This window comes from Pleurodeles waltl, chromosome 5 (assembly GCF_031143425.1).
Source record: "Pleurodeles waltl isolate 20211129_DDA chromosome 5, aPleWal1.hap1.20221129, whole genome shotgun sequence".
In the NCBI taxonomy this organism is placed as follows: Eukaryota; Metazoa; Chordata; class Amphibia; order Caudata; family Salamandridae; genus Pleurodeles; species Pleurodeles waltl.
Window position 1 is genome coordinate 1135531193 of NC_090444.1, and position 24273 is coordinate 1135555465.

Consider the following 24273-nt stretch of genomic DNA (forward strand, 5'->3'; position numbering starts at 1 on the left):
TTAATAAGCCCCAATCCGCCCTTCAGGTTTTCCCCCTGAGAAGAAATTATCCCTATACCTCAGCAAGGAAGCCTGTTGTCTAAAAAGACACCGTCCCCACACAGGCCTGGGACACCGCAGTCTAAGCAAACAGCTGTAGCGAAGACGTACAGCAGTCAGCATGCAGTTGTGGTCATCTGGCTGGAATCTCCCTCTAACGTGTATGGGACGGAGAAGGGTTTTTATATTAAAACAGCTGATGTTCTCAGAAAAGGCCCCACCGTAATGATATGTATGTTTCTGTGAATGTCGGAGACACAGCATACTATTTTTGCCGGAAACCCTATTTGGCTGCAGCCTTGAGGAAAGCACAAAGTAAAATTAATGCTGTGCAAAGAATGTAATGCTTTCCTAGGTGAAAGAACAACCAGATAGAGAAAGTAAAACAACACCACAAATGTGGCTAATGCTAGAAAAACAAAGCAATGTTGAATAAAATGTAACTGGGCTGAAGTGCACAACAGCAGGCATAGTTTGCTAAAATAACGTGTCTAAATCAAAGCTAGAATAGCTAGACAACAACACAAACTGGGATCAATAAAGCCTTTCAAGATTATTACACCACCTTACATACTGCCCCAGACCATCCAGGCCCCGTAGAAATTCACTTTTCCAGATCAGATCCAAATGTCAAGGATATCAGATGAAGACAGTGAGACCTTCATGGCTCCTGTTACGGTTAACAAAATACAGAGAGCAATAAAAGATCTCACTACAAATAAAATTCCCGGGTCGAACAGGCTGCCAGGTGAGTTTTATTCCACTTTTGCAGTGATGCTGGCCCTAGATTGGAGAAATTCTACAGTGCCTCATTAGATTCAGGTACCCTTCTGCCTTCCACAAGAGAGGCATTGGTTACCTCTTTATTAAAGCCTTGTAAATCCCCCCAAAAACTCTCCTCATACTGACCCCTGTCTATTCTAAATACAGAGTATAAAATCTTAAGTAAAATCCTAGCCCGTAGGTTGCTTCCTCTGCTCACACGCCTATTGCACATAGTTCAATGCGATTTTGTCCCCTGGAGCAGCACCTCTTCGAATATATGTCAGTTCTTTAGTGTGATAAAATTGGCGTGCAAGATCTACCCACATGCAGGTTGTTTATTCCTAGATGTGCGCCAAGCTTTCAATATTCTGGGATGGGATTTTATGTTGGCAGCCTTGGCCAAATGTGGTATTCCCCAGATTAACACCCAATATTTATGCCTCCTCTATACATGACGCACAGTGAGAGCCAAAACTTGTGCCCTTTTTTCACAATCATACCATGTACATTGGGGGACCAGAAAGGGTTGCCCTTTGTCGCCCCTTCTGTTTGTGTTGGAGATCGAACCTATAGCACATCAATAGAGCTCTCTTAGGTGGGGCATCTCTACAGGCTGTATGATACATTCTCTGTATACGGATGATATAAAGCTTTACATTAGAGACCTCTGCATGGGACTGGATGAGATCACCCAGATATTGGGCACTTTTGGTATGTTGTCTGGCTTACTCATTAATGTGGACAAATCCTGTGTTTTTCTTTTCCCAAACAATGGCACATCCCAAACTGTGATTTGGCAACTCGAGTATCCAGGTTGCACCCTCCACCTTTAGATACTTGAGAGTACAGATATATCGAGAAATTGCACATCTATTAGATGGGAACCTCATACAAATGATTAATTGCCTTAAAATGCAAATCACTTTCTGGGCTACTCTACCGCTGTCTGTTGCAGGTCGCCTATCCATTGCTAAGATAGTTATGCTGCCAAGGTTACCATATTTCTTTATAAATCTCCCAGTGATAACACCCGTCTGGGTGTTTCAATTGTTGAACAGCATGCTGGTGGACTTGGCCTGGGGATCAGGTGCTGTAGAATTGGACTCTCAAGGCTGCAGTTGCCATCGGACGGTGGTAGAGTAGGGGCCCCAGATTTCAAGCCATATTGTATGGCGGGACAACTGCAGTGGCTGTCTTACTGGTTCGCGGGGCATAATTTATCGGAGAAAGGGAACACGTCGGTGCACCTGGCCATGAGCCAACTGTATAGTCTACTATGTCCAGGTGGGGAGTGGCCCCAAAAAATGCACATGCTACTGCGCGTATCTGTTAGCTCATCTGACCCTAACTTATTGGAAAATGGCTCAAAAATATACTGCTCCCATACTTCCTTATGCATCAAATGTTCCATTAAGTGGGTTACCCACGGCTTCAAGGATATTAACATCATGACGAGTCGCTGCTTGAGAAGATGGGACTGAATTGACACTAGTCTCATGGTTCCACAATGGTGCTTTGATGTCACATGCAGACTTTGTGCGTATGCATGACCTCCCTTCTTTTCTCTTCAAAACATGTGCAAGTATTGTTCATTAAATGCAACAGCATTTGTCCCAGATGGATGTGAACCACCTACACACAAATCACTGCAGGCTCTACACCACATGATAAATGGAAGACAACGGGTCCATTGGTTCTCTCATAAGATCAAGGCTCATTCTGTGGCATCCATTCAGACACTAAAACATAGATGGGAGAAATATCTGAATCTTAATTTCTCTGATCAAGACCAAATAATAGAATATACTTAATGTGTCTCATGTAATGCACAATTCAAACTCATACAACTATATATATTGCACAGTGTGCACTTAACACCACATCTGATCAACACAATATTCACCATCAACACAATAGTATGCCCCCACTGTAAGAATCCCCATGTTGGTTTATTACATATGATATGTGCTTGCACCATGTTTGCCCCCAACTGGTCAGATGTGGCTGCGGTTCTGACTGAGTTCAAGGATATCCTCCAATTATACGCCCCTGAACAATGCCTTTTGGGCTTACACCCTAGTCCCTGGGGATCTAAGGTGGCACTAAGATTTGCTAATATGGCCCTATTGCTAGCAAAACAATAGTTAACTAGAAATTGGCAATCCCTGAGTGCTCTCCAGTTGTCCATAATGGAGAGAGGAGGTGGAGCTCTGGGGTCTAGCTGAGAGTGCTTCCCTGTGTTGGGAGTGTTAGACTTTTCATCCTTGGCGTGGTCTCCCTTAACTTTTTGCCTATGTTTCCCAGGTTGTTGATGTGTGCTGGCCTCTGTTTTGGTTGTTTTTGTTACTCTGGGCACTTTACCACTGCTAACCAGTGCTTAAGTGCAAGTGCTCCTATACAAAATGTGTATGTAATTGGTTCATCCATGATTGGCATATTTGATTTAATGGTAAGTCACTAGTACAGTGCACTAGAGGTGCCCAGGGCCTGTAAATCAAATGCTACTAGTGGGCCTGCAGCACTGGTTGTGCCACCCACATTAGTAGCTCTGTAAACATGGCTCAGACCTGCCAAAGCAGTGTCTGTGTTTTCAGTTTTAAACTGTAAATTCAACATGGCAAGAGTACCCGCTTGCCAGGCCTAAACCTTCCCCTTTCTTACATGTAAGACACCCCTAAAGTAGGCCCTAGGTAGCCCCAAGGGCAGGGTGCAGGGTATGGTTAAGGTAGAACATATAGTAATGTGTTTTATATGTCCTGACAGTGAAATACTGCTAAATTAGTTTTTGACTGTTACAAGGCCTGACCCTCTCACAGGTTAACATGGGGCTACCTTTAAATATGATTAAAGTGTAGATTCCCTTTGGGAGCGGATAGACATGTGGAGTTTCGGGATCTCTGAACTCACAGTTTAAAAATACATATTTTAGTAAAGTTGATTTTAAGATTGTGTGTTTGAAAATGCCACTTTTAGAAAGTGGGCATTTTCTTGCTTAAACCATTTCTCTGACTCTGTTTGTTTGTGGATTCCCTGTCTGGGTCCGTTTGACAGTTGGGCAGGTTGTACCTCTCACTAGACAGTGACACAAAGGGAGCTGGGGTGTAGCTAGCATTTCCTGATGAGCCATCTGTGCTAGGACGGAGGGGAGGAGTGGTCACTTACACCTGAAAGGGCTGTGTCTGCCCTCACACAATGCAGTCTCCAGCTCCCTGGTGTGTGTCTGGGGCCTGGCCTAGACAAGGCAGAATTTCACAAACAAAAGAGACTTTCCTTTGAAGTAGGCCTACTTCAAATGGAAAAATGAGTATAAGAAGGGCACCCAAAACCACAGACTTTAAAACACTTCTGGAAACCATGAGGAATCTCTGCCTAGAGAAGAGCTGAGGAAGAAGAGCTGCCGTGCCTGTGACTGTGCTTTGTGGAGCTATTCTGCAGTTGCTGCTTCTGCCTGTGCTAGAGGACAAAGACTGGACTTTGTGTGCCTTCCTTCTTGTGAAGAACTCTCCAAGGGCTTGAATTTGAGCTTGCTTCTTGTTGTTTGAAGTCTCAGGAACAGCAGAGACTTCTCTCTGCCAGCGCCTGTAGTCGCTTCTGAGACTCCTACTTTGCCAAGTGGTGCCCACCCAGTTCCTGGGACCCTGAAAGGAGAAGCTGCCAGAACAAGAGTGAGAAATCCAAGCACCGACCACCGTGCGGTGGAAAAGATCGCTGCAACTCTGACCCCGCGGCAAAAAAATCGACGCGTGCTGGCTTCATGGCTGAAAATCGACACTCACCTGCAGCGCGACTGAAAGATCGACTCACACGGCTGGAGAAACGATATGCAGCATTGCTGACGGAGGTGGGTGAGATCGCAACCTGTGCTGCGTGGTTTTCTGATCATCGTGCGGCAGGATTTCTGATGCAAACATCGCTGGGCACCTAAAAAAGATGCAAGGCCTGCCCGGACCCGAGAGTGCAGTTCGAATCAACGCATTGCTCTCCTGCGGAGAGAAGAAACGACGCACGGCGACTCAACTGAAGGAGAAACGACATACAGTCTCGCTCGTGAGTGATATAGACGCATCGCAAGCCTGTGCAGGGTTATTTTTGACACACCCAGGAACATTTAGCGTTGTGTTTAAAATTACATGAAAACTCTTTTTGGTTTTTAATTGATAACTTGACTTGCGTATTGTGGATTTTTGTTGTTTTGGTCTTGTTTTGTTTAGATAAATATTCTCTATTTTTCTAAACCTGTGTTGTGTAATTTTGTAATGTTTTCATTAAGTTACTGTGTGTGTTGGTACAAATACTTTACACCTATCACTCTGAAGTTTAGCCTGCCTGCTCGTGCCAAGCTACCAAGCGGGTGATGGGGGTTAGCTGAGGGTGTTTCTCCTTTACCCTGACTAGAGTGAGGGTCCTTGCTTGGACAGGGAGTAACCTGACTGCCAACCAAAGATCCCATTTCTAACAGGGAGGAATATAGAAGCCTTCGCAGACAGCCTATTTCTATGGCATGGGATGTACTATTGGAGGCCTTTAAGGCATATGACTCAGACCTGAGGCAGAGAGTTGGATACCGTCCCAGATACAATACTGCTATTGGTTCACTTCGCCCTTAATCCTTGGCCACCCATTCATGTTTATTCACTTATCCGATCCATTGAGACCTCCTGTGTATGTCTCTTAACAGTATGATTACACACAAAAGTACTCCTTCAGGTGACATGTTTATTGAAGCTAATAGGGGAAGGGAACGTTAGAGGTTCAGATACTGATCCATATGGATGATTGCATTACAATCTGCATCTACAGTCAGCACTCTGTTAAATGACAAAAATATCACACATGTACTGTAAGTGATAATGCTATATTTATGTGAATGGATTCTAATTGTATGGAAATGTTTCTGAGGAGGAAAACCCAATAAAATGTTTGTTAAAAAAAGTGGCCATGTACTGCCCTTTCCAAACTCAAATGCCCAAAATGTGAGGGGGGTATGATTCCCTGATTTTAAGTTCTATCACTCTGCTTGTTTGATTTGACAGTTTTATGCTCTGAATAATAATTTCCAAGACTCTCCTACTCCATGATGGATTACATTTGAACAACCTTTAATCAATGCGTTTTCCTTTAAAGATATTATTCATATGTCTAACTGCACCTTTATAGCTAAGAATTACAATTGTAAAATACTCACATCATTTATTTTGTATGCACTTTCTGCTAATCTAGATTTTCAACAATGTTTTTTCTTCTTTAATTTGGGATAGTACATATATTATGTTTTTTCACTAATCTTTTTACTTCAAACACTGTAAGGAGAAGGATTTTATGTTTGCTCATCAATTTGTGACTGACAACAGTATTGTACATTTTACACACTTACAAACACAATATTGATTACATGTTTTTTTTTTAAAGAATACAAGTTCATTTCCTCCTCTCTTCATTCTCTTTTCCACACACCACTTACATCCTAACTCATTTGTACCGCTACCTGCAACACCTCTAGATATGATTCATCATGACTCCATCCCTAAAGATCCCTCTTATATACAAGGTTTTAATGTTGTCTATTACTGTTAAAACTAAGGGGGTCATTACAACATTGGCGGTAAAAGCCACTTACCGCCATGCAGAAGACCGCCAACACACCACCGCGACCGCGGAATTCCGCCACAGCTATTACGACCCACATCTCGAAATCCGACAAAATTCAGACACCCACACAAGTCTGCCACACCAAAGGTCAGTGATAAACTGGCGAAAACAAAACCTCCACCGTCACGCCAACAGAAATACGCCCATGCTATCACGACCCATGAATCCACGCGGCGGTCTTTCAACCGCACTATTCCATTGGCTGTACACAACGCTGCGCTCAAAATACACACACTCTTACAAAACACAGCCACATTGGACAATTCCAAATACACACACCTGATACACATACACACACCACTCCCACACACCCAATACAATATAAAACACACACCCACATCACCCACAAACCCCTACAACCAAAAATTCAGAAAGAAGGCCAGAGAGAGACACCACCATCCACAAACTAGCAGCCACAGGCACTCAACACCATCTCCCCACTACTTCCACGCACAAAACACCACACACCACTACATATCACCACAATTATCACCACATACACCACCCCACACATCACCTACACCACCCCATGGCACGGCAAAGACACCCCAGGTTCTCGGAGGAGGAGCTCAGGGTCATGGTGGAGGAAATCATCCGGGTAGAGCCACAGCTATTTGGATCACAGGTGCAGCACACCTCCATAGCTAGGAAGATGGAGCAATGGCGAAGAATAGTCGACAGGGTCAACGCAGTGGGACAGCACCCAAGAAATCGGGACGACATCAGGAAGACGTGGAATGACCTACGGGGAAGGTGCGTTCCGTGGTCTCAAGATACCACATCGCGGTACAGCGGACTGGCGGCGGACCCCCACCTCCTCCCCCACAACTAACAACATGGGAGGAGCAGGTCTTGACTATTCTGCATCCTGAGGGCCTCGCAGGAGTCGGTGGAGGAATGGACTCTGGCAAGTCAAATCTTAACTATCATATCCCCCACTCTACATGCATGCGATCACAGACCCCCACCCTCGCCCCCTCCCCTATCACTCCAACTCCTCACAAATGTACTAATAACACAAACCACCCATCCCAACACCAAGCCCTGCATGACACAACAAAGCATGGACACCCATCACTAAAGCATGCCCACTGCACATACCCATAACACCCCCCTGAACCATCATCACACAATCCCCCACACAGGAATGCTAGCACTGGGGTACACGGTCACCCACCTATTGTACACCATGACGCACACAGATGCAATAATCATGATTTTACACCCCTGCAGGACCACTACCCAACGTCACCAGACAGGAGGGTCCAGACATCTCCACCCCACCCACAGAAGAGGCCCACAGTGATGACAGCAGCTCTGTCCAACTGGATCCAGATGACCAGCCCGGACCATCGTGGGCCTCGGGACAGTCGGTTCCCCACACCCAGTCACAGGCCACCACAGAGCTTCCACCCTCTGGTAACACCAGCACAGCACCCACCCAGCGGGCCCATACCGCCGTCCCCAGGACACGTCAATCAGCTGTGTGTCCACCACTACAGGGAACCCAGGATGACCCACCACCCCAACAACAACAGGGACCTGGGGGCAGTGGGCACACGGTCCAGGGGACGGAGGCCCAGGAACACAGGGGAACTGGAAGGCTGCTGTGCGACAGGGGGCGGACAGGCCTAGGGAACCCACTCTCCACAAGGCCCTATCCTCCATCATGGGAGCATACCACCACTCCCAGGAGACGATGGCAACGGTCCTGGCCAAGTTTCAGGAGACACAGCGGCTGCAGGAGGAACAGTATTTGGGGTTCAGGGAGGAACTCAGAACCATCAGCTCCGCCCTGGGCACCATTGTAGGGGTTCTGAAGGAAATACTTAACACCAGGAGGGACACTGTGGCACTCCAAGGGGCCCCTGACACTAGCATGGACGAGGAACTGCCCACCACCTCCGCTAGTGGACAGGACACCCCGCCACAGGACCACCACACCAGCACCCCACCCCCTGCAGACGGAGAACCACCCTGCAACCGGTCCCTGAGATCCAGGAACAAGACAGAGCACAATGCCAAGACCCCCGCCAAGAAATGAGACCACCCTGATTGTCATCCTACTGTCCCACTTTGTAACCCTGTCCATATTGGAACTGCCCCAGCTCCACTTCCTATGCCCATATGGGCAATGCACCTGTGAGACTAATAGACTGGACTCTGCCATGGACAGTCCTCCACCATCATCCCTCACCATTTTACAACCCCCTCCAATATTTCACACTTCAATTAACACCCTTGAAACACAAAACAATCTGGAGTCAGTCTGTGATTTCGAAAATGTGTATTAGCAATGACAGTGACAAAATGCGTTTTCAAATGTAATGTCAACATACCTATGTCACACATCTCAAGTCCATGAGGAATCTAAGCAGATGACACACGTTGAAAACCACACCTGTGAAACCGTAAGGGAAATCTACCACTCAGTTACCATATACTGGTTGAAATTTACAGACAGGATAGAGGTAGAAGTGTGAAAGTACTTGTAGTAGGCAGGAATGTGTTCTCACCTGTGTGTCACTGGAAATATTGCTGGATAACTGAGTCCCTGTTGTCAATTTCTTCTTCCTCTGCTTTCTCCTCATCACTGTCCACAGGCTCCACAGCTGCCACAACACCGTCATCTGGACCATCCTCCTGCAGAAAAGGCACCTGTCGTTGCAAAGCCAAGTTGTAAAGCATACAGCAGGCCACGATGATCTGGCACACCTTCCTTGGTGAGTAGAACAGGGAAACACCTGTCATATGGAGGCACCTGAACCTGACCTTCAGGAGGCCGAAGGTGCGTTCGATCACCCTCCTAGTCCGCCCTTGGGCCTCATTTTAGCGTTCCTCTGCCCTGGTCCTGGGATTCCTCACTGGGGTCAGTAGCCATGACAGGTTGGGCTAACCAGAGTCCCCTAATAGCCACACCCGGTGCCTCTGGAGTTGACCCATCACATAAGGGATGCTGCTATTCCGCAGGATGTAGGCGTCATGCACAGAGCCAGGGAACATAGCATTTACCTGGTCTGCCAAGCATACCATCTGTACATTCATGGAATGATAACTCTTCCGGTTCCTGTGCACCTGTTCACTCCTGTGGGGAGGGACCAGAGCTACATGGGTCCCATCAATGGCACCTATGATGTTGGGGATATGTCCAAGGGCATAGAAGTCACCTTTAACTGTAGACAAATCCTCCACCTGAGGGAAAATGATGTAGCTCCGCATGTGTTCCAGCAGGGCAGACAACACTCTGGACAACACGTTGGAAAACATAGGCTGAGACATCCCTGATGCCATGGCCACTGTTGTTTAAAATGACCCACTTGCAAGGAAATGGAGCACTGATAGCACCTGCACTTGATGGGGGATCCCTGTGGGATGGCGGATTGCTGACATCAGGTCAGGCTCCAACTGGTCACACAGTTCCTGGATTGTGGCACAGTCAAACCTGTAGGTGATGATCAAATGTCTTTCCTCCATTGTCGACAGGTCCACCAGCGGTCGGTACACCAGAGGATTCCGCCATCTCCTCACATATCCCAGCGGACGGTGCCTAGGAATGACAACATCGACCACAGAGTCAAACAACTCAGAGGTATGTACCACAATCTACACAGAACACCATTCATACACAAAATCTGTCCTGTATTTGTGATGTGCGACAAGGCCTAGGTCTGTGTAACGCAGTTGGTAATTAGGCCATGTGGGCCCCTGAAATGGCGGCTGCCTGACCTCTAAAGTGGGACAATGGGATATGAGGTAACTGCGCTGGCGCTGTACACCGTCGCGGTAAGCGGTCGAAGACCGTGGTGCAATGCAGCATTGGTTAACATTGGACCCTATGGGTCCCAGGAGCCAATGACGATGTACGCCGGCGGTGATGGTACGCACCGCCGCGGTCGTGACTGCCGCGGACGTGACCGCCATTTTCTATCTGTTCAATCACTCGATACCTGATCTTCGACAGGCGAGGACCTACACTGCAAGTGCTGCTGTGACCTCGGTCTGGAAGAGACAATGGCTTGTGCGTCTGGGGAAAGGGCACCTGCCTTCACTGCAGAGGAGTTGGAGAAGCTTGTGGACGGGGTCCTCCTCCAGTACACGCTACTCTACGGTCCTCCAGACCAACAGGTAAGTACACAGGGAGCACCTTGTATGGGCTATGCCTATGTGGAGAGGGCTGGTTGTAAGAAGGATGGGGGCACAGTTCTGCGTGCATGAAGGACTGTGAATGCATGTGCCACATGGAAAGGGTAGGGATGTGGGCCACTCACTTCGAAGGTGCAGTTGGTAATGACTTCTCTTCTTCCCCTGTACATGTCATGTAGGTCAGCGCCCATCAGAAGAATGATATTTGGCGTGCCATCGCCAAGGACGTCCGGACCCTGGGGGTCCACCACAGACGGAGCACCCACTGCCAGAAAAGATGGGAGGACATTCGCCTCTGGAGCAAGAAGACGGCAGAGGCTCAGCCTGGGATGGCCTCCCAATGTGGGAGGGGTGCCCGTCGAACCATGACCCGCCTGATGTTCCGGATCCTCGCGGTGGCCTACCCTGAGTTGGATGGGCGCTTGAGGGCATCACAGCAGACACAAGAGGGTGAGTACAACATCATTCAGCGGACTTTGCGCGCAGTGAAGGTGTCTGGGTGGGGGAGGAGGGCTGTGGGTTTCCCTAGGCCAGGGCGAGTTCCGTAGGCTAGGCCTCTCCATAATGCAGGCCATGTGGCACCCCACCCCACCTCTGTAGAGTGCCAAGTACAGGTATACATGCCCCTGTGTCATCTATGTGTGCAGATGTCGACCATAGCCATGTAGGACATATCCCAGGAATTGCATCTGTAGAGCCCAACAGCGCAACGTAGTGCAGGGGGCTGGCTGTGTCTGTATTGTCCGCCAACGGTAGCGGTAAGCCATGCACTCAAACTGTCTTTCTTCTGTCCCCCCCCCTTTTTGTGGTCTCCCTGTTCTTGTGTGCATCAGCATCATCAGGCGGAGGTACAGTGGCACCGGAGCACGAGGGACCTGCATCCCACATGGCCATGGAGGGCCACACCACGGACTCAGAATACACCAGTGGGACGGAGGGCGAGGGGAGCACCACGGCGGTCACAGGATCTGCAACCAGCGACACAGACTCGTCCTTCGATGGGAGCTCCCTTGTGGTGGCGGTAAAAATCTGTGCCCCCCACTTCTACAGGTACAGCCGCCACCCCCCCTACCAGCACCGCCATCCCAGCAGCCCCTCAGCCTTCGCCCCGTGCCCACTCACCCAGGAGGGTGGGCATCACCTTCGCCCCAGGCACCTCAGCCCCTGCCCCTGTCACCTCTGCTGCCCTCAGTGAGGAGGCCATTGACCTCCTCAGGTCCCTTACTGTTGGGCAGTCTACCATTTTGAATGCCATCCAGGGTGTAGAAAGGGAATTGCAACACACAAATGCATTCCTGGAGGGCATTCATTCTGGTCAGGCGGCCCTTCATCGAACCCTGCAAACTCTGGCCTCAGCACTGATGGCAGCCATTGTCCCTGTCTCTAGCCTCCCCCCTTCAACTTCTTCCACCCAGACCCAATCCCCTGTACCCCAGCCTATCCCAAGCACACCATCAGACCAGCCTGCACACACTTCACCACACAAGGGAAGCTCAGGCAAACATAAGCACCACACATCCCAAAGGCACTCACGAAAGCATCACACACATACAGACACACCAACATCCACTGCCTCCACTGTGTCCCCCTGCTCCTCGTCTCCCTCCTCCTTCCCAGTCTCGTCTACACTCACGCCTGCATGCACTACCACAACAGCCACTACGTCCCGCACCAGCACACCCACCACTACACCCACTCACGTGCACTCACCACCCCCACTCCCTATTACACTTCCCCTGTGTCCTCTCCCAGTGAAGCCCGCTCCGAAGATACACAAACGCAGGCACACAACCACCCAACAGCCATCCACCTCACGACAGCCTCCAGCCCATGCACCTTCACCCAAAATCACCAAACATACACCTTCTACAACCACTACCTCTTCCTCCACTCCCAAACCCCCTCCAGCTACCCGTCCCAGTGTTCCTAAGAAACTTTTCCTGGCCAACCTTGACCTCTTTCCCCCTACCACCCCCTCCAACTCATAGGTCCCGTACTAGCATCTCAGCCAAAAAATCTCCGGGACCAGTGGTGCCTGTTGTTACAGGTATGTGGAGTGCACCGGCCACCAGGACAGCCAGTGTGGCACAGAGCCACAGCACAGCCAGTCCCCCCCCTGTGAAGCACCAGAAGTGGGAGAGGGGGAAGACTCCAGCCAGCAAAGCTGCTCACAAGGGTCCCCGGGGAGTGTCGACTCAGCTGTGACTCCTCCCAAGGCGGGGAAGGGGCGGAAGAAATCTCCAAAGTCTGGGAGGAGCAGCACGGCGGAGAAGACCGCCATCATCCCCGCTGCCCAGGAGGCCACCGCCAGCCCCATCGTCACTGGCCAGTATGCCACTGCCAGAGTCAATGCCCAGGAGGCCAGCCCCATCGTCACTGGCCAGAAGGCCACCGCCAGAGTCACTGCCCAGGAGGCCAGCCCCATTGTCACTGGCCAGGAGGCCACCGCCAGAGTCACTGCCCAGGAGGCCAGCCCAATCGTCACTGGCCAGGAGGCCACCGCCAAGGTCACTACCCAGGAGGCCAGCGCAATCGTCCATTGCCAGGAGGCTACCGCCAGAGTCACTGCCCAGGAGGCCAGCCCCATCGTCACTGGGCAGGAGGCCACCGCCAGAGCCACTGCCCAGGAGGCCAGCCCAATCGTCACTGGCCAGGAGGCCACCGCCAGAGCAACTGCCCAGGAGGCCAGCCCCATCGTCACTGGCCAGGAGGCCACCGCCAGAGTCACTGCCCAGGAGGCCAGCCCCATTGTCACTGCCCAGGAGGCCACCGCCAGCCCCAGAGTCACTGGCCAGGAGGGCCCGCAAGCCACAGCCCAGCTGACCCATGAAGGACCATCAGCCACAGGCCTGCTGGGCAATGAAGGACCCCCTTGGCAAGCACCGCTGAACAAGCCAGGGACCGCTGAACAAGGCAAAGACCGCCATGGAATGCACCGCTGAACAGGTCTGACACTGGCAATGCAAGCACCGCTGAACAGGCCAGGGACCGCTGAACAAGGCAAAGACCGCCATGGAATGCACCGCTGAACATGGCAAGCACCGCTGAACAGGTCAGAAACTGCCTACTCAAGCACCGCTGAACAGGGCAAAGACCGCCATGGCAAGCACCGCTGTACAGGGCAAGCACCGCTGAACAGGGCAAGCACCGCTGAACAGGTCAGAAACTGCCAACTCAAGCACCGCTGAACAGGGCAAAGACCGCCATGGCAAGCACCGCTGTACAGGGCAAGCACCGCTGAACAGGGCAAGCACAGCTGAACAGGTCAGAAACTGCCAACTCAAGCACCGCTGAACAGGGCAAAGACCGCCATGGCAAGCACCGCTGAACAGAGCAAGCACCGCTGAACAGGGCAAAGACCGCCATGGCAAGCACCCCTGAACAGGCCAAAGACCGCCATGACAAGTACTGCTGAACAGGGCAAGGACTGCCAACTCAAGCACCGCTGAACAGGGCAAGCACTGCTGAACAGGCCAGAAACTGCCAAGTCAAGCACAGCTGAACAGGGCAAAGACCGCCATGGCAAGCACCACTAGCCCATTAGCGGCAGGGGCAGTGACGCAACTGGGACCGTCACGGGGTGAGTGCTGCACTCTGGGCACCAGTACCCCTCCAGAACCAGTGGAGACATGCATCCACTCCGTCTGTCCTTGGCAGGATGAAGCACTCTGGGCACCAGTCCCCCTCCAGAACCAGTGGAGAACAGCATCCACTCTGTCTGTCCTGCACAGGATGAAGCACTCTGGGCACCAGCCCCCCTCCATAACCAGTGGAGACATGCATCCACTTGAGAGACTGTGGCTTTGCACTCCCCAGGATTGATCAGTGGGCAACCCACCCACTGTAGAGACTTGAGAGACTGTGGCTTTGCACTCGCCAGGATTGAACAGTGGGCAACCCACCCACTGTAGAGACTTGAGAGACTGTGGCTTTGCACTCCCCAGGATGGTACAGCGGGCAAGCCACCCACTGTAGAGACTTGAGAGACTGTGGCTTTGCACTCCCCAGGATGGTACAGTGGGCAAACCACCCACTGTAGAGACTTGAGAGACCGTGGCTTTGCACTCCCCAGGATACATCAATGGGTATGGAGCCCCCTCGTGGATCTGGCGTGGTGCACTCATCCGGCTGAGGTGCATCCCCTTCCCTTCCCCCTGAGGTGCCTGTTGTATTTCTATCTGATGCCCCTGCAGAGTTCTCTCCGTTTTGATCAGGTATCTAGTTTGGGCCTCGCCCATGCATTTTGGGCCCAGTGGTCCACGGACAATGAATGGTGCATTACCTGCACTACCTAATCGTGGTGTATATTTTGTTTAATGTGTATATATATATATATATGTATATATTTGGTTACTGTATTTTGATATATTACAATGGTTCAACTCATTTACTTTTGTCTTTTCATTCTTCCGGGGGGGTTTGGGGTTGTTACTGTAATGTTTGGATATGCATTGGTGCGTGTGTTGTAGTGGGTGTGGGTTGGGATGTTGGTTATGTGTGTCCCTGTGTTTTTGCCTCCCCCCTCCCCTATGTCGTAGGTGCAGTACTCACTGTGGTCTTCACCGCCAGCGTTGATGATCCTCGTATAGGAGAATGAAGATTATCGCTGGCAGAATATGGAGTTCCGGCTCCATGGTGTCGTCGTTCCTCGTGGAGTGTGTAAAGGTGAGTGTTTTTCCTTTGAAATGGCTGTTTCCGCCGTGTTTTTATCCGTGGTGAATCTGCCCCGGAAAAGAGGGCAGATTGGTAGGTTGTGATAATGTGGGCGGTACATTGTCCTCCGCCTGTCTGTTGGCGGTGACCGCTGCGCTGTTTGTCTGTACCGCCGTGGCGGTCGGAGTGTTAAAGTGGCTGTCTTTGTTGGCAGTTTCCGCCACGGTCATAATTCCAATTTTTTTACCACCGGCCTATTGGCGGTCTTACCACCGCTTTAACACCGTCCACCAGGGTTGTAATGAGGGCCTAAATGTTTCCTTGAATTAATATGGGAAGCTGATCTAGCTATTTCATTTACTATACAATTCTGGGACACTGTTGGAAATAGCTCTTTTTGCAGGGTCATCCCTAAATGTTTTGCTCCTTCCTCCTAGTTTTCCTGGCCTGTTTTTGTTGGCTTTAGGACTCTGGGCACTTTACCACTGCTAACCAATGCTAAAGTGCATATGCTCTCTGTGTAAATTGTATTGTTGATTGGTTTATCCATGATTGGCATATATGATTTACTAGTAAGTCCCCCGTAAAGTGCACTAGAGGTTCCCAGGGCCTGTAAATCAAATGCTACTAGAGGGCTTGCAGCACTGATTGTTCATCCCACATGAGTAGCCATGTAAACATGTCTCATACCTGCCACTGCACTGTCTGTGTGTGCAGTCTTACACTGCCAATTCAACTTGGCAAGTGTACCCACTTGCCAGGCCTAAACCGTCCCTTTTCATACATGTAAGGCACCTCTAAGGTAGGCCCTAAGTACCCCCATGGGCAGGGTGCAGTTTATGTTAAAGGTGGGACATGTACTGACGTGTGTTAAATGTCCTATCAGTGAAATACTGCTAAATTCAGTCTTCACTGTTGCCAGGCCTAGCTCTCTCATAAGTTAACATGGGCGCTGCCTTCGAATGCTATTAAAGTGTAGATTCCCTTTGAGAGCAGATAGAAATTTGAAGTTTGGGGTCTCTAAACTCACAATTTAAAAATGCATATTTTAGTAAAGTTGTTTTTTGGATTGTTAGTTTGAAAATGCCACTTTCAGAAAATAGGCATTTTCTTGCTTAAACCATTCTGTGAATCTGCATGTTCGTGGATTGCCTGTCTGGGTCAGTTTAACAGTTGGGCTATTTGCAAATTCCCTCCAGACAGTGAGGCAACGGGAGCTGGGGTGTAGCCTGCATATCCTGATGAGCCATCTGTGCTGGAGTGGAGGGAAGAGTGGTCACTTACACCTGAATAGGCTGTGCCTGCCCTCTCACAATGCAGTCTCCAACCTCCTGGTGTGTGTCTGGGGTCTAGCCTGGGCAAGGGAGGATCTTGTGAACAACAGAGACTTTCCTTTGAAGTAGGCCTACTTCAAAGGCAGAAAGGGGTATAAGTATCGGACTAAAAACCCCTGAAATTAGATTTCATGAAGATCACTTCTGGAACCAAGAGGAACCTCTACCAAGGAGAAGAGCTGAGGAGGAGTGCTGCCCCTGCCTGTGATTGTGCTTTGTTGGGCTATCCTGCAGTTGCTGCTTCTGCCTGTGAAAGGGAACAAAGACTGGACTTTTTAGTATATTCCTGCTTGTGAAGAATCTCCAAGGGCTTGGACTGAGCTTGCCTCCTGTTTTGAAGTCTAAGAGCCATAAACAACTTCCTCTACCAGCACCTGGACTCTCTGCTGAGACTCCAGCCCTGCCAAGTGGTGCTCTAGCCAGTCCCTGGGCCCCTGAAAGGTGAAGCTGGCAGAACAAGAGCTAAAAATCCACGCACTGAACACCATGGAATGCAGCTGATAAATGACGAGCCGTCGGCTTTGTGGCTTAAATTGACACTCCTACTGCATCGTGGCTGGGAGATCAACGCATCGCAGCTGGAGAAACGATGCACAAAACCCACTTGCGGCTGCTGATAATGACCAAACCCCAAGCAGCGTGATTTTCTAACACTGTGCGACCAGATTTTCCACTCATCGTCCCTGGGCGTCAAAGTCAACCAGACTCTGCATGGATTGAAGATACCCTGTCCAGCAAATCGACGCATCGCTCTCTTGGAAGGGAGAAAAAAACATATCACCGACCCAACTGGAGAAGAAACAACACACCGCCTCCCTTGCAAGGAAGGATTAGGTGCATAGCTACCCTTTTCCGACGCACACTCGCCCGTGCAACTTTACGTTTGACGCTTACCAGGTACTTTGTGCAAAACCATTATTTCCATTGTTTTCTATGGAGTAACACTCTTATTCTTTTGAATATTCATATCCTGACGTGTGTATGTTGTAAGTTTGTCATTTTGGTCTTGTTTGATTTAGATAAATATTGCCTATTTTTCTAAACTGATGTGGTGTCCATTCTGTAGTGTTTTCACTGCATTACTGTGTGTGCTGGTACAAATACTTCACACATTGCTTCTGACATTAAGTCTGACTGCTCGTGCTAAGCTACCAAGGGGGTAAGCGGGGATTAACTGAGTGTGATTCTCCTTTAACCTGACTAGAGCGAGGGCCCCTTACTTCAAAAGTAGTTTACATTACACAGTCACTTTTTTAAATTTGATATATTTCAGTTCATTCATTTTCTCTCTTTGTACTCACCAATATCTTAATATATTTATTTTCTTTCTTCTCCCTTCCTTTCTCTTAATCTTTCTCCTTTTTATACCCTTCTACTCTTTCTTTCTACTTTCTCTCATTGTCTTTCTTTTCTTTTCTTAAATTAAATGATAATCCTACTAATTGCATATATTTGTTCCTGTACTAGCAGTACTCTATTTTGTTAATTCTGTTATAGTTGTTACCTATTATGTTTTGTGATGCTTATATTTTCAATAAACATAGTTTAACAAAAATAAATATGTATAATTGATACTGGTCCCCTTATAAGCTACATTTGGCTAAATTACTACCAAATTATGCCTGCTGGAGGCGCACAAGAGAGTTTGTGGCCTATCTCATATACTGTGGTCCTGCCCCCACTTGGCCCCACATTGGTGTGCTATAGGGAGGAGGCATAAAAAAAAATAACTCTGTCCTTTCAAAGTTTCCACCAAACTAGTCCTTCTACATGTCTCTACAGTTGTTTAAGACATGACCTCCAGTTGACAGAGATAGATGTTGAGAGCCTCATGATTGCTAAGATATGTCCATTGTGACATTGGCGTTCATCACAGGTACCTACACACTAAGAGTGCTTGATTTAGTTATATCATCCGGTCACATATAGGAGGAGTTCTTATAGTATCCAGGGTCAAATGCAAATATTTTACAACGTCTGGGCCCTTTTCTATGTCTTATCTTACTATAAGGACAGATACTAACCCCATGCATCTGTTGGGATTAGACAAGGATTCTATCATTAGTTCTAAAGACATTTCGGGTGTTTCTGGGGAGTGGGCTGGGCAGATTGGACAGGGGATATGCACTGATTATCATTTTGATTTCATGCATTGGCGGCCTCCTCTTTGTTCGGTCGATGTCTGTGGGGGCAAATGGGGATATGGTATGATCTGGAATAGAAGGGCTACTTAATGATTACTGGCAATTTTTAGAGCTGATAGTGAGCTCATGCTGCATTATGTTTCCTTCATTGATTATTATATTTTTTTTTGCCATGACCGGTACAGCATGTACATACACTTCTTTGTCGTACATTGTGATGGAATTTTATATGCTTATATGAAAAAAAAAACAATAAAGAAATGTACAAAAAAGAAAATGCTTCCTTTAATATGATTCAATGAGGAGCTGGCATCACAGGAAAATACTCTACCTCATCTTCGATTGAAAAACTCGAATAACATTCTATATTCAGACCAGCAACATGGGAGGTTCAGCAGATAAGGCTTGTCCAAGCCCACTTTCTGAAAATAATGCCATTTGTTTGGTAATCAAAGAAGCCCAAGTTTGACATCATTTGCGCAGAGCTGAATTCCTAAGTCCAGCCACCACTTGATTTTGCAGGCAAGCTGTGGAACACCCCTGTTGGCGACTATGAGGGGATATTTATAGTTCCCTTGTGCCACCTTGTGCCACATTAACATCATTATTTATGATGTTAATGTGGCCCAACGAGGACTAGATCTCACCATAGTATTTACAGGGTGGCGCAATGCAGGCATTGCGCCACTCTGTAACCCTCTGCGCTACATTATGCCTGTGCCAGGCATAATGTATGCAAAAGGGGCATTTCCCTGTTAGGGGAGCTGAAAAAGTGGCGTAAGGAAATCTATGAGATTTCCTTGTGACATTTTTTACAGCACTTTTAACGCCTGCTCAAGAGCAGGCGTTAAAAGAGGGCTTCCATTCTTTAGAATAGAGCCCTTGGTACTCTGCAGGAGTAGCGCCAATATTGTGACGCTACTCCTGCAGAGAACATCAATAGCGCCATGTGAAATGATGCTACTGCCCACTACCCTTCGCCATGGTGCGCTGTAATGTAAGTACGGTGCACAGATGGTGGCAGTACGGGAGTGTTAAGGAGCACAAAGAAAGTGGGTCTGCACTAGGTGCAGCGCCACATTCCATAAATCTGCCCCTAAGTGCTCTGAAGGCAGAGTTGTCCAGGAAGCTGGGATATTTAACAATGCTCTGAGTGCCACTTCCAAATACACAGAAACCAGCAGCTCATGGTGTGCTGCTTCCTCTTCTCAACTCATGTAGCCTCCAGTACGTTCTGTGCAAAACAATTGGCACAGCTATGCCAGTTAGATTCAAGAGGTACCAAAGAATGTTAAATCAAGAAAAACACATCACAATTCCAAAACCAATTTAGAAAACTAAAACAAAATGTGACAAGCAAATTTACACAAAATAATATTACGGCTACTGGAGACATGGTATTTTTAGGTTTTAATGATAAAAGCACTAACAACTACAAAGCGTCAATGGAAGTAGGTGTTTATGTTTAATTGAGACCTTGGTAGGGCTTCAGGTGGGCTGTGATGAAGTGTGATCAGGTATGCATTATAGGTTGCACTGTTCCATTGGGATGCAGGGGTCATTTACAGCTGTGCATCTACAATAAACTCTTTGTTCCATTGTACTGCCAGTTCCCTTACACCATTGCTTTTGCCACATTTATAAGTAGGGAAACTACTGGGTTTCCACTTGTCATGGTGCTCCATTCACCACAGGTCACATGGGTCATATAGTTTACCAAGTCAAATCAAATCAAATCAATATAAGCTGATTGGCTACAGGCAACTTTCCCTCATGGTTTTAGGGTCAGAGTACATGCACGGTGACACTACATAGCAGGAAAGTCCTACACAACGTGGCCTAAGCCACGCAGACGTTTACCATGCAAGTGGAACAACGCTTGCCTAAACCACGACTGTCTTTTTCTCTGCCTTAAAAGCATGTCTAAATCATGGTTATGTGTGGTTAAGGCAGAGAGCGGTCTAGTGATGTGGAGATAAGAGCAGGAAGTATCGGGAGAGGATGCAGTGAGGTAAGTGGGGCTGGGGCAGGGTTTGGGTAGTTTTTAGTGGCAGGGTGGATTTAGGGCTTAGGGTGGGTGTGAGGGTCACAGTAGTTTATTTTCTAGGGCTTTCGGGATAGTATATTTTTGAGGGCTTATTGGGGTACTTTGGCCCGTATTTATACTTTTTGACGCTAAACTGCACTAACGCAGTTTAGCGTCAAAAAGTTTTGCGCCAGCTAACGCCATTCTGAAGCGCCATGCGGGCGCCGTATTTATTGAATGGCGTTAGCCGGCGCTAGCAGACCGGCGCTGCCTGGTGTGCGTGGAAAAAAACCACGTACACCAGGCAGCGCCGGCGTAGGGAAAAATGGCGTTAGGGCGTCTTAAAAATGGTGCAAGTCAGGTTGACGCAAAAAAATCGCCTCCACCCGATTTGCGCCATTTTTAACGACGCCCAGACGCCATTTACATGACTCCTGTCTTAGTAAAGACAGGAGTCATGCCCCCTTGCCCAATGGCCATGCCCAGGGGACTTCTGTCCCCTGGGCATGGTCATTGGGCATTGAGGCATGTAGGGGGGCACAAATCAGGCCCCCCTATGCCAAAAAAAAAACAAAAAAAAATTATACTTACCTGAACTTACCTGAATGTCCCTGGGATGGGTCCCTCCATCCTTGGGTGTCCTCCTGGGGTGGGCAAGGGTGGCAGGGGGGCATGGGAGGGCAGGTGTGGGCTCATTTTGAGCCCACAGGTCCCTTAACGCCTGCCCTGACCCAGGCGCTAAAATCCGGCGCAAATGCGGGTTTTTTTTACTTCGCTCATTTTTTGGGACGGGAACGCCTACCTTGCATCTCATTAACGCAAGGAAGGCGTTCACGCAAAAAAATGACGCTCTTTACTCATACTTTGGCGCTAGACGCGTCTAACGCCAAAGTATAAATATGGCGTTAGTTTTGCGCCGAATTTGCGTCGAAAAAAACAACGCAAATTTGGCGCAAACAGAGTATAAATATGCCCCTTTATTTTTTAGGGACAGGGTCGGGGTAGTTTATTTTTTAGACACGGGGACATTTTAGAAAAGGGCAGGAGAAGGGCGGAGAGGAGAGGAGGAGGAATCGGGAGAGGATGTGGGGCGGTAAGTGGGGCTGGTGCAGGGTTTGGGGAGTTTTTAGTGGTGGGGTAGATTTAGGGCTTAGGGTGGGTGGGGGGCTCGGCTTAGTTTATTTTTTAGGGGAGGGGTGGGGGGCTTGGGATAGTTAATTTTTTAGGGCATAGGATGGGTGGGGTTTGGTGTAGTTTAGTTATTGGGGTGGGGGAAAATTTTAGGGGTCAGAGTGGGTAGGAGGTGTCAGGTAGTTTATTTTTTAGGGGAAGGTTTCAGGAAGGGCGGGAGAAGGGTGGAGAGGATAGGAGGAAGGATCGGGAGAGGACACAGTGAGGTAAGTGGTGCTGGGTTTGGGGGGTAGTTTTTAGCAGTGGGGTAAATTTAGGGCTTGAGGATAGTTTATTTTTTAATGGGGGTCGGATGGTTTCTTTTTTAGGGCTTAGGGTGGGGGATCAGGGTAGCTTAGTTATTAGGGATCAGGGAGGTTTTAGGGCTCAGGGTGAGTGGGGGTTTGGGGTAGTGTTTTTTATAAATAGGGCCCAGTGTTTTTGGGGGTCTTTTTAAGGGGTGTGGTAGTTTGGGCCTAAGAGGGGATGGGGTTGGGGTAGTTTTTTAGGTTAAGAGGGGGTTGCATAACAAAACCACGCATGTCGTTTACACATGTTCTTTTACTAAGCATACTTCTAAAATGAAATTTGCTGTAAAGGCATGCGTGGTAAAGGTATTCTTGAAAAAGAAGGGGTCATGGTTCCAATCACGTTGTGAAGGCATGCGTGGTTCCGGCATGCGTGGTTGTGTCATACAAGAGCAGTCTCACAGTGCAAAAAATTAAAATGGCAGCATAATCTGTCCAAAAAAGGTCAGCAAAACCCTGGGAGGCCACACAGAAAGGCAAAATTGCTCCATAAATTAAATATATGATTAAAAAAAAATAAGTTTTATATAATTTCAATAGTTTTTTTTTTTAAATCTAAGAAGAATCCCAGTTAAGAAATGTGATGCTGTTGTTAATGCTATCTTAGTCCTATCCAATTAAATAGAAATAACTCACAAGACAGGGCAACTGACTCTATAAACTGATAAAGGGTAAAACAAGATGAGAATGGGCCTTTTTTCGCATGATATCTTAGAGTAAAATTCCAAGTCGTTCTTCGATCAAACTAATAATTGCCAGCAATCTTTTGATCATTACCTTTGCGAAGGAACGTCAATGTTTTGGGTGTTTCTTTCTGCACAAGTTTTTCGTAATTTGCCGTCACATCTTTCTTCATGTTCTTAAAGGTTGCTCGTTCTACAATGGTGTCCACTGTTTGGTCATCCATGCTCTTTCCAACAAAGCTGCATATCTTCAATACGGCACCTCTCAGATCCTGAAATCAACACAATCTGGTTACTATATCATGAGCTTAAAAAAATCCAACTGCTCTTCTTGAATATTACACTGAGAACAACCCAGATATTAATTATGTCCATGTTTGGCTGACTCCACAGTACCCAGAGCAGAAACAGGACTTCTTACTTGGCAGGTCCACAACTAATATGACAAGCTGTTAAACTGAAATCAGTTGCCTGCAGAAACTACTGTTTGTAACATTTAAAATTGTAAATTGCAATTTGTTAAAATAGACATACTTTAGAAACTGTGTACACCTGAAAATGTGGGCAAGCACCACAATTTGTTACTGGCTTGGACTCCAAAGTGACACCCGCTACTGGACAATAGGATAATCGTTGTCAATTAAGTCACTGGAGGGCTTATTTAGAAACCCCCTCTGCGATGCAGGAGCACCAGTTTTAGTGATGGCCAGGTGGTGTGCACTGCAGTGCCATATCTGCCACCCTGCAGGTCCTTTGATGGCCCTGTAGACATGGACTGAGGCAATGCTGCACAAGTCACTGCATTGCCTCACCCTGCGACAGGGAGGCGTGCCATGGGCATTACGGTAGGTGCTCACCCATAACACCCATGGCATTTGACATATTCAAAGATTTATGAGATTTTGTAAACTTGGGAATGCATCAAAAGCCCACGCTCCCAAGAGGAGACGCAAGGCAGGCACACTGAGGGGAAATGTCATTATTTCTCCTATTTTTGCCTTTTTATCTGTGTTCTGCATTCTACAGGATTTTAAAATTCAACCTTAAGGGTACCCAAATTAAACTTTTGTTAATGAGATATTTGTCATTATGCCCCCTGCAGCTATGTTGACCCTCCCTATTTTTTAAAGTGTTTCAATGGTTGTTTATGAATTAGTAAAATGTGGCCTCAATTCAGGGGAAAGGATAAAATAGAATTTCCTGTGAACTGCAAAGAATGTAGATGATATATATCAAATTTATCACTTGTGGCAGTAAGTTTAGAAAATAATACCTAGTTTAAACATTTTTCAGTTAGCATGAGTAGGCCGGCCATCAGCTTTTATTGACAACTATTCATATTTGTGTTCTTTCGAATGT

The 24273-nt window shown here is 47.9% G+C and overlaps 1 protein-coding gene across 1 annotated transcript in view; it reads right to left on the reverse strand.

The window, feature by feature from the left end:
* LOC138297361 (amine sulfotransferase-like) overlaps positions 1–24273 on the reverse strand; it is a 433718-nt gene that overhangs the window by 54451 nt on the left and 354994 nt on the right. Inside the window, exon 6 of the mRNA XM_069236754.1 lies at positions 23009–23186. Within this exon, the coding sequence (XP_069092855.1) occupies positions 23009–23186 (178 nt within the window). The remainder of the gene's footprint in view (positions 1–23008; positions 23187–24273) is intronic.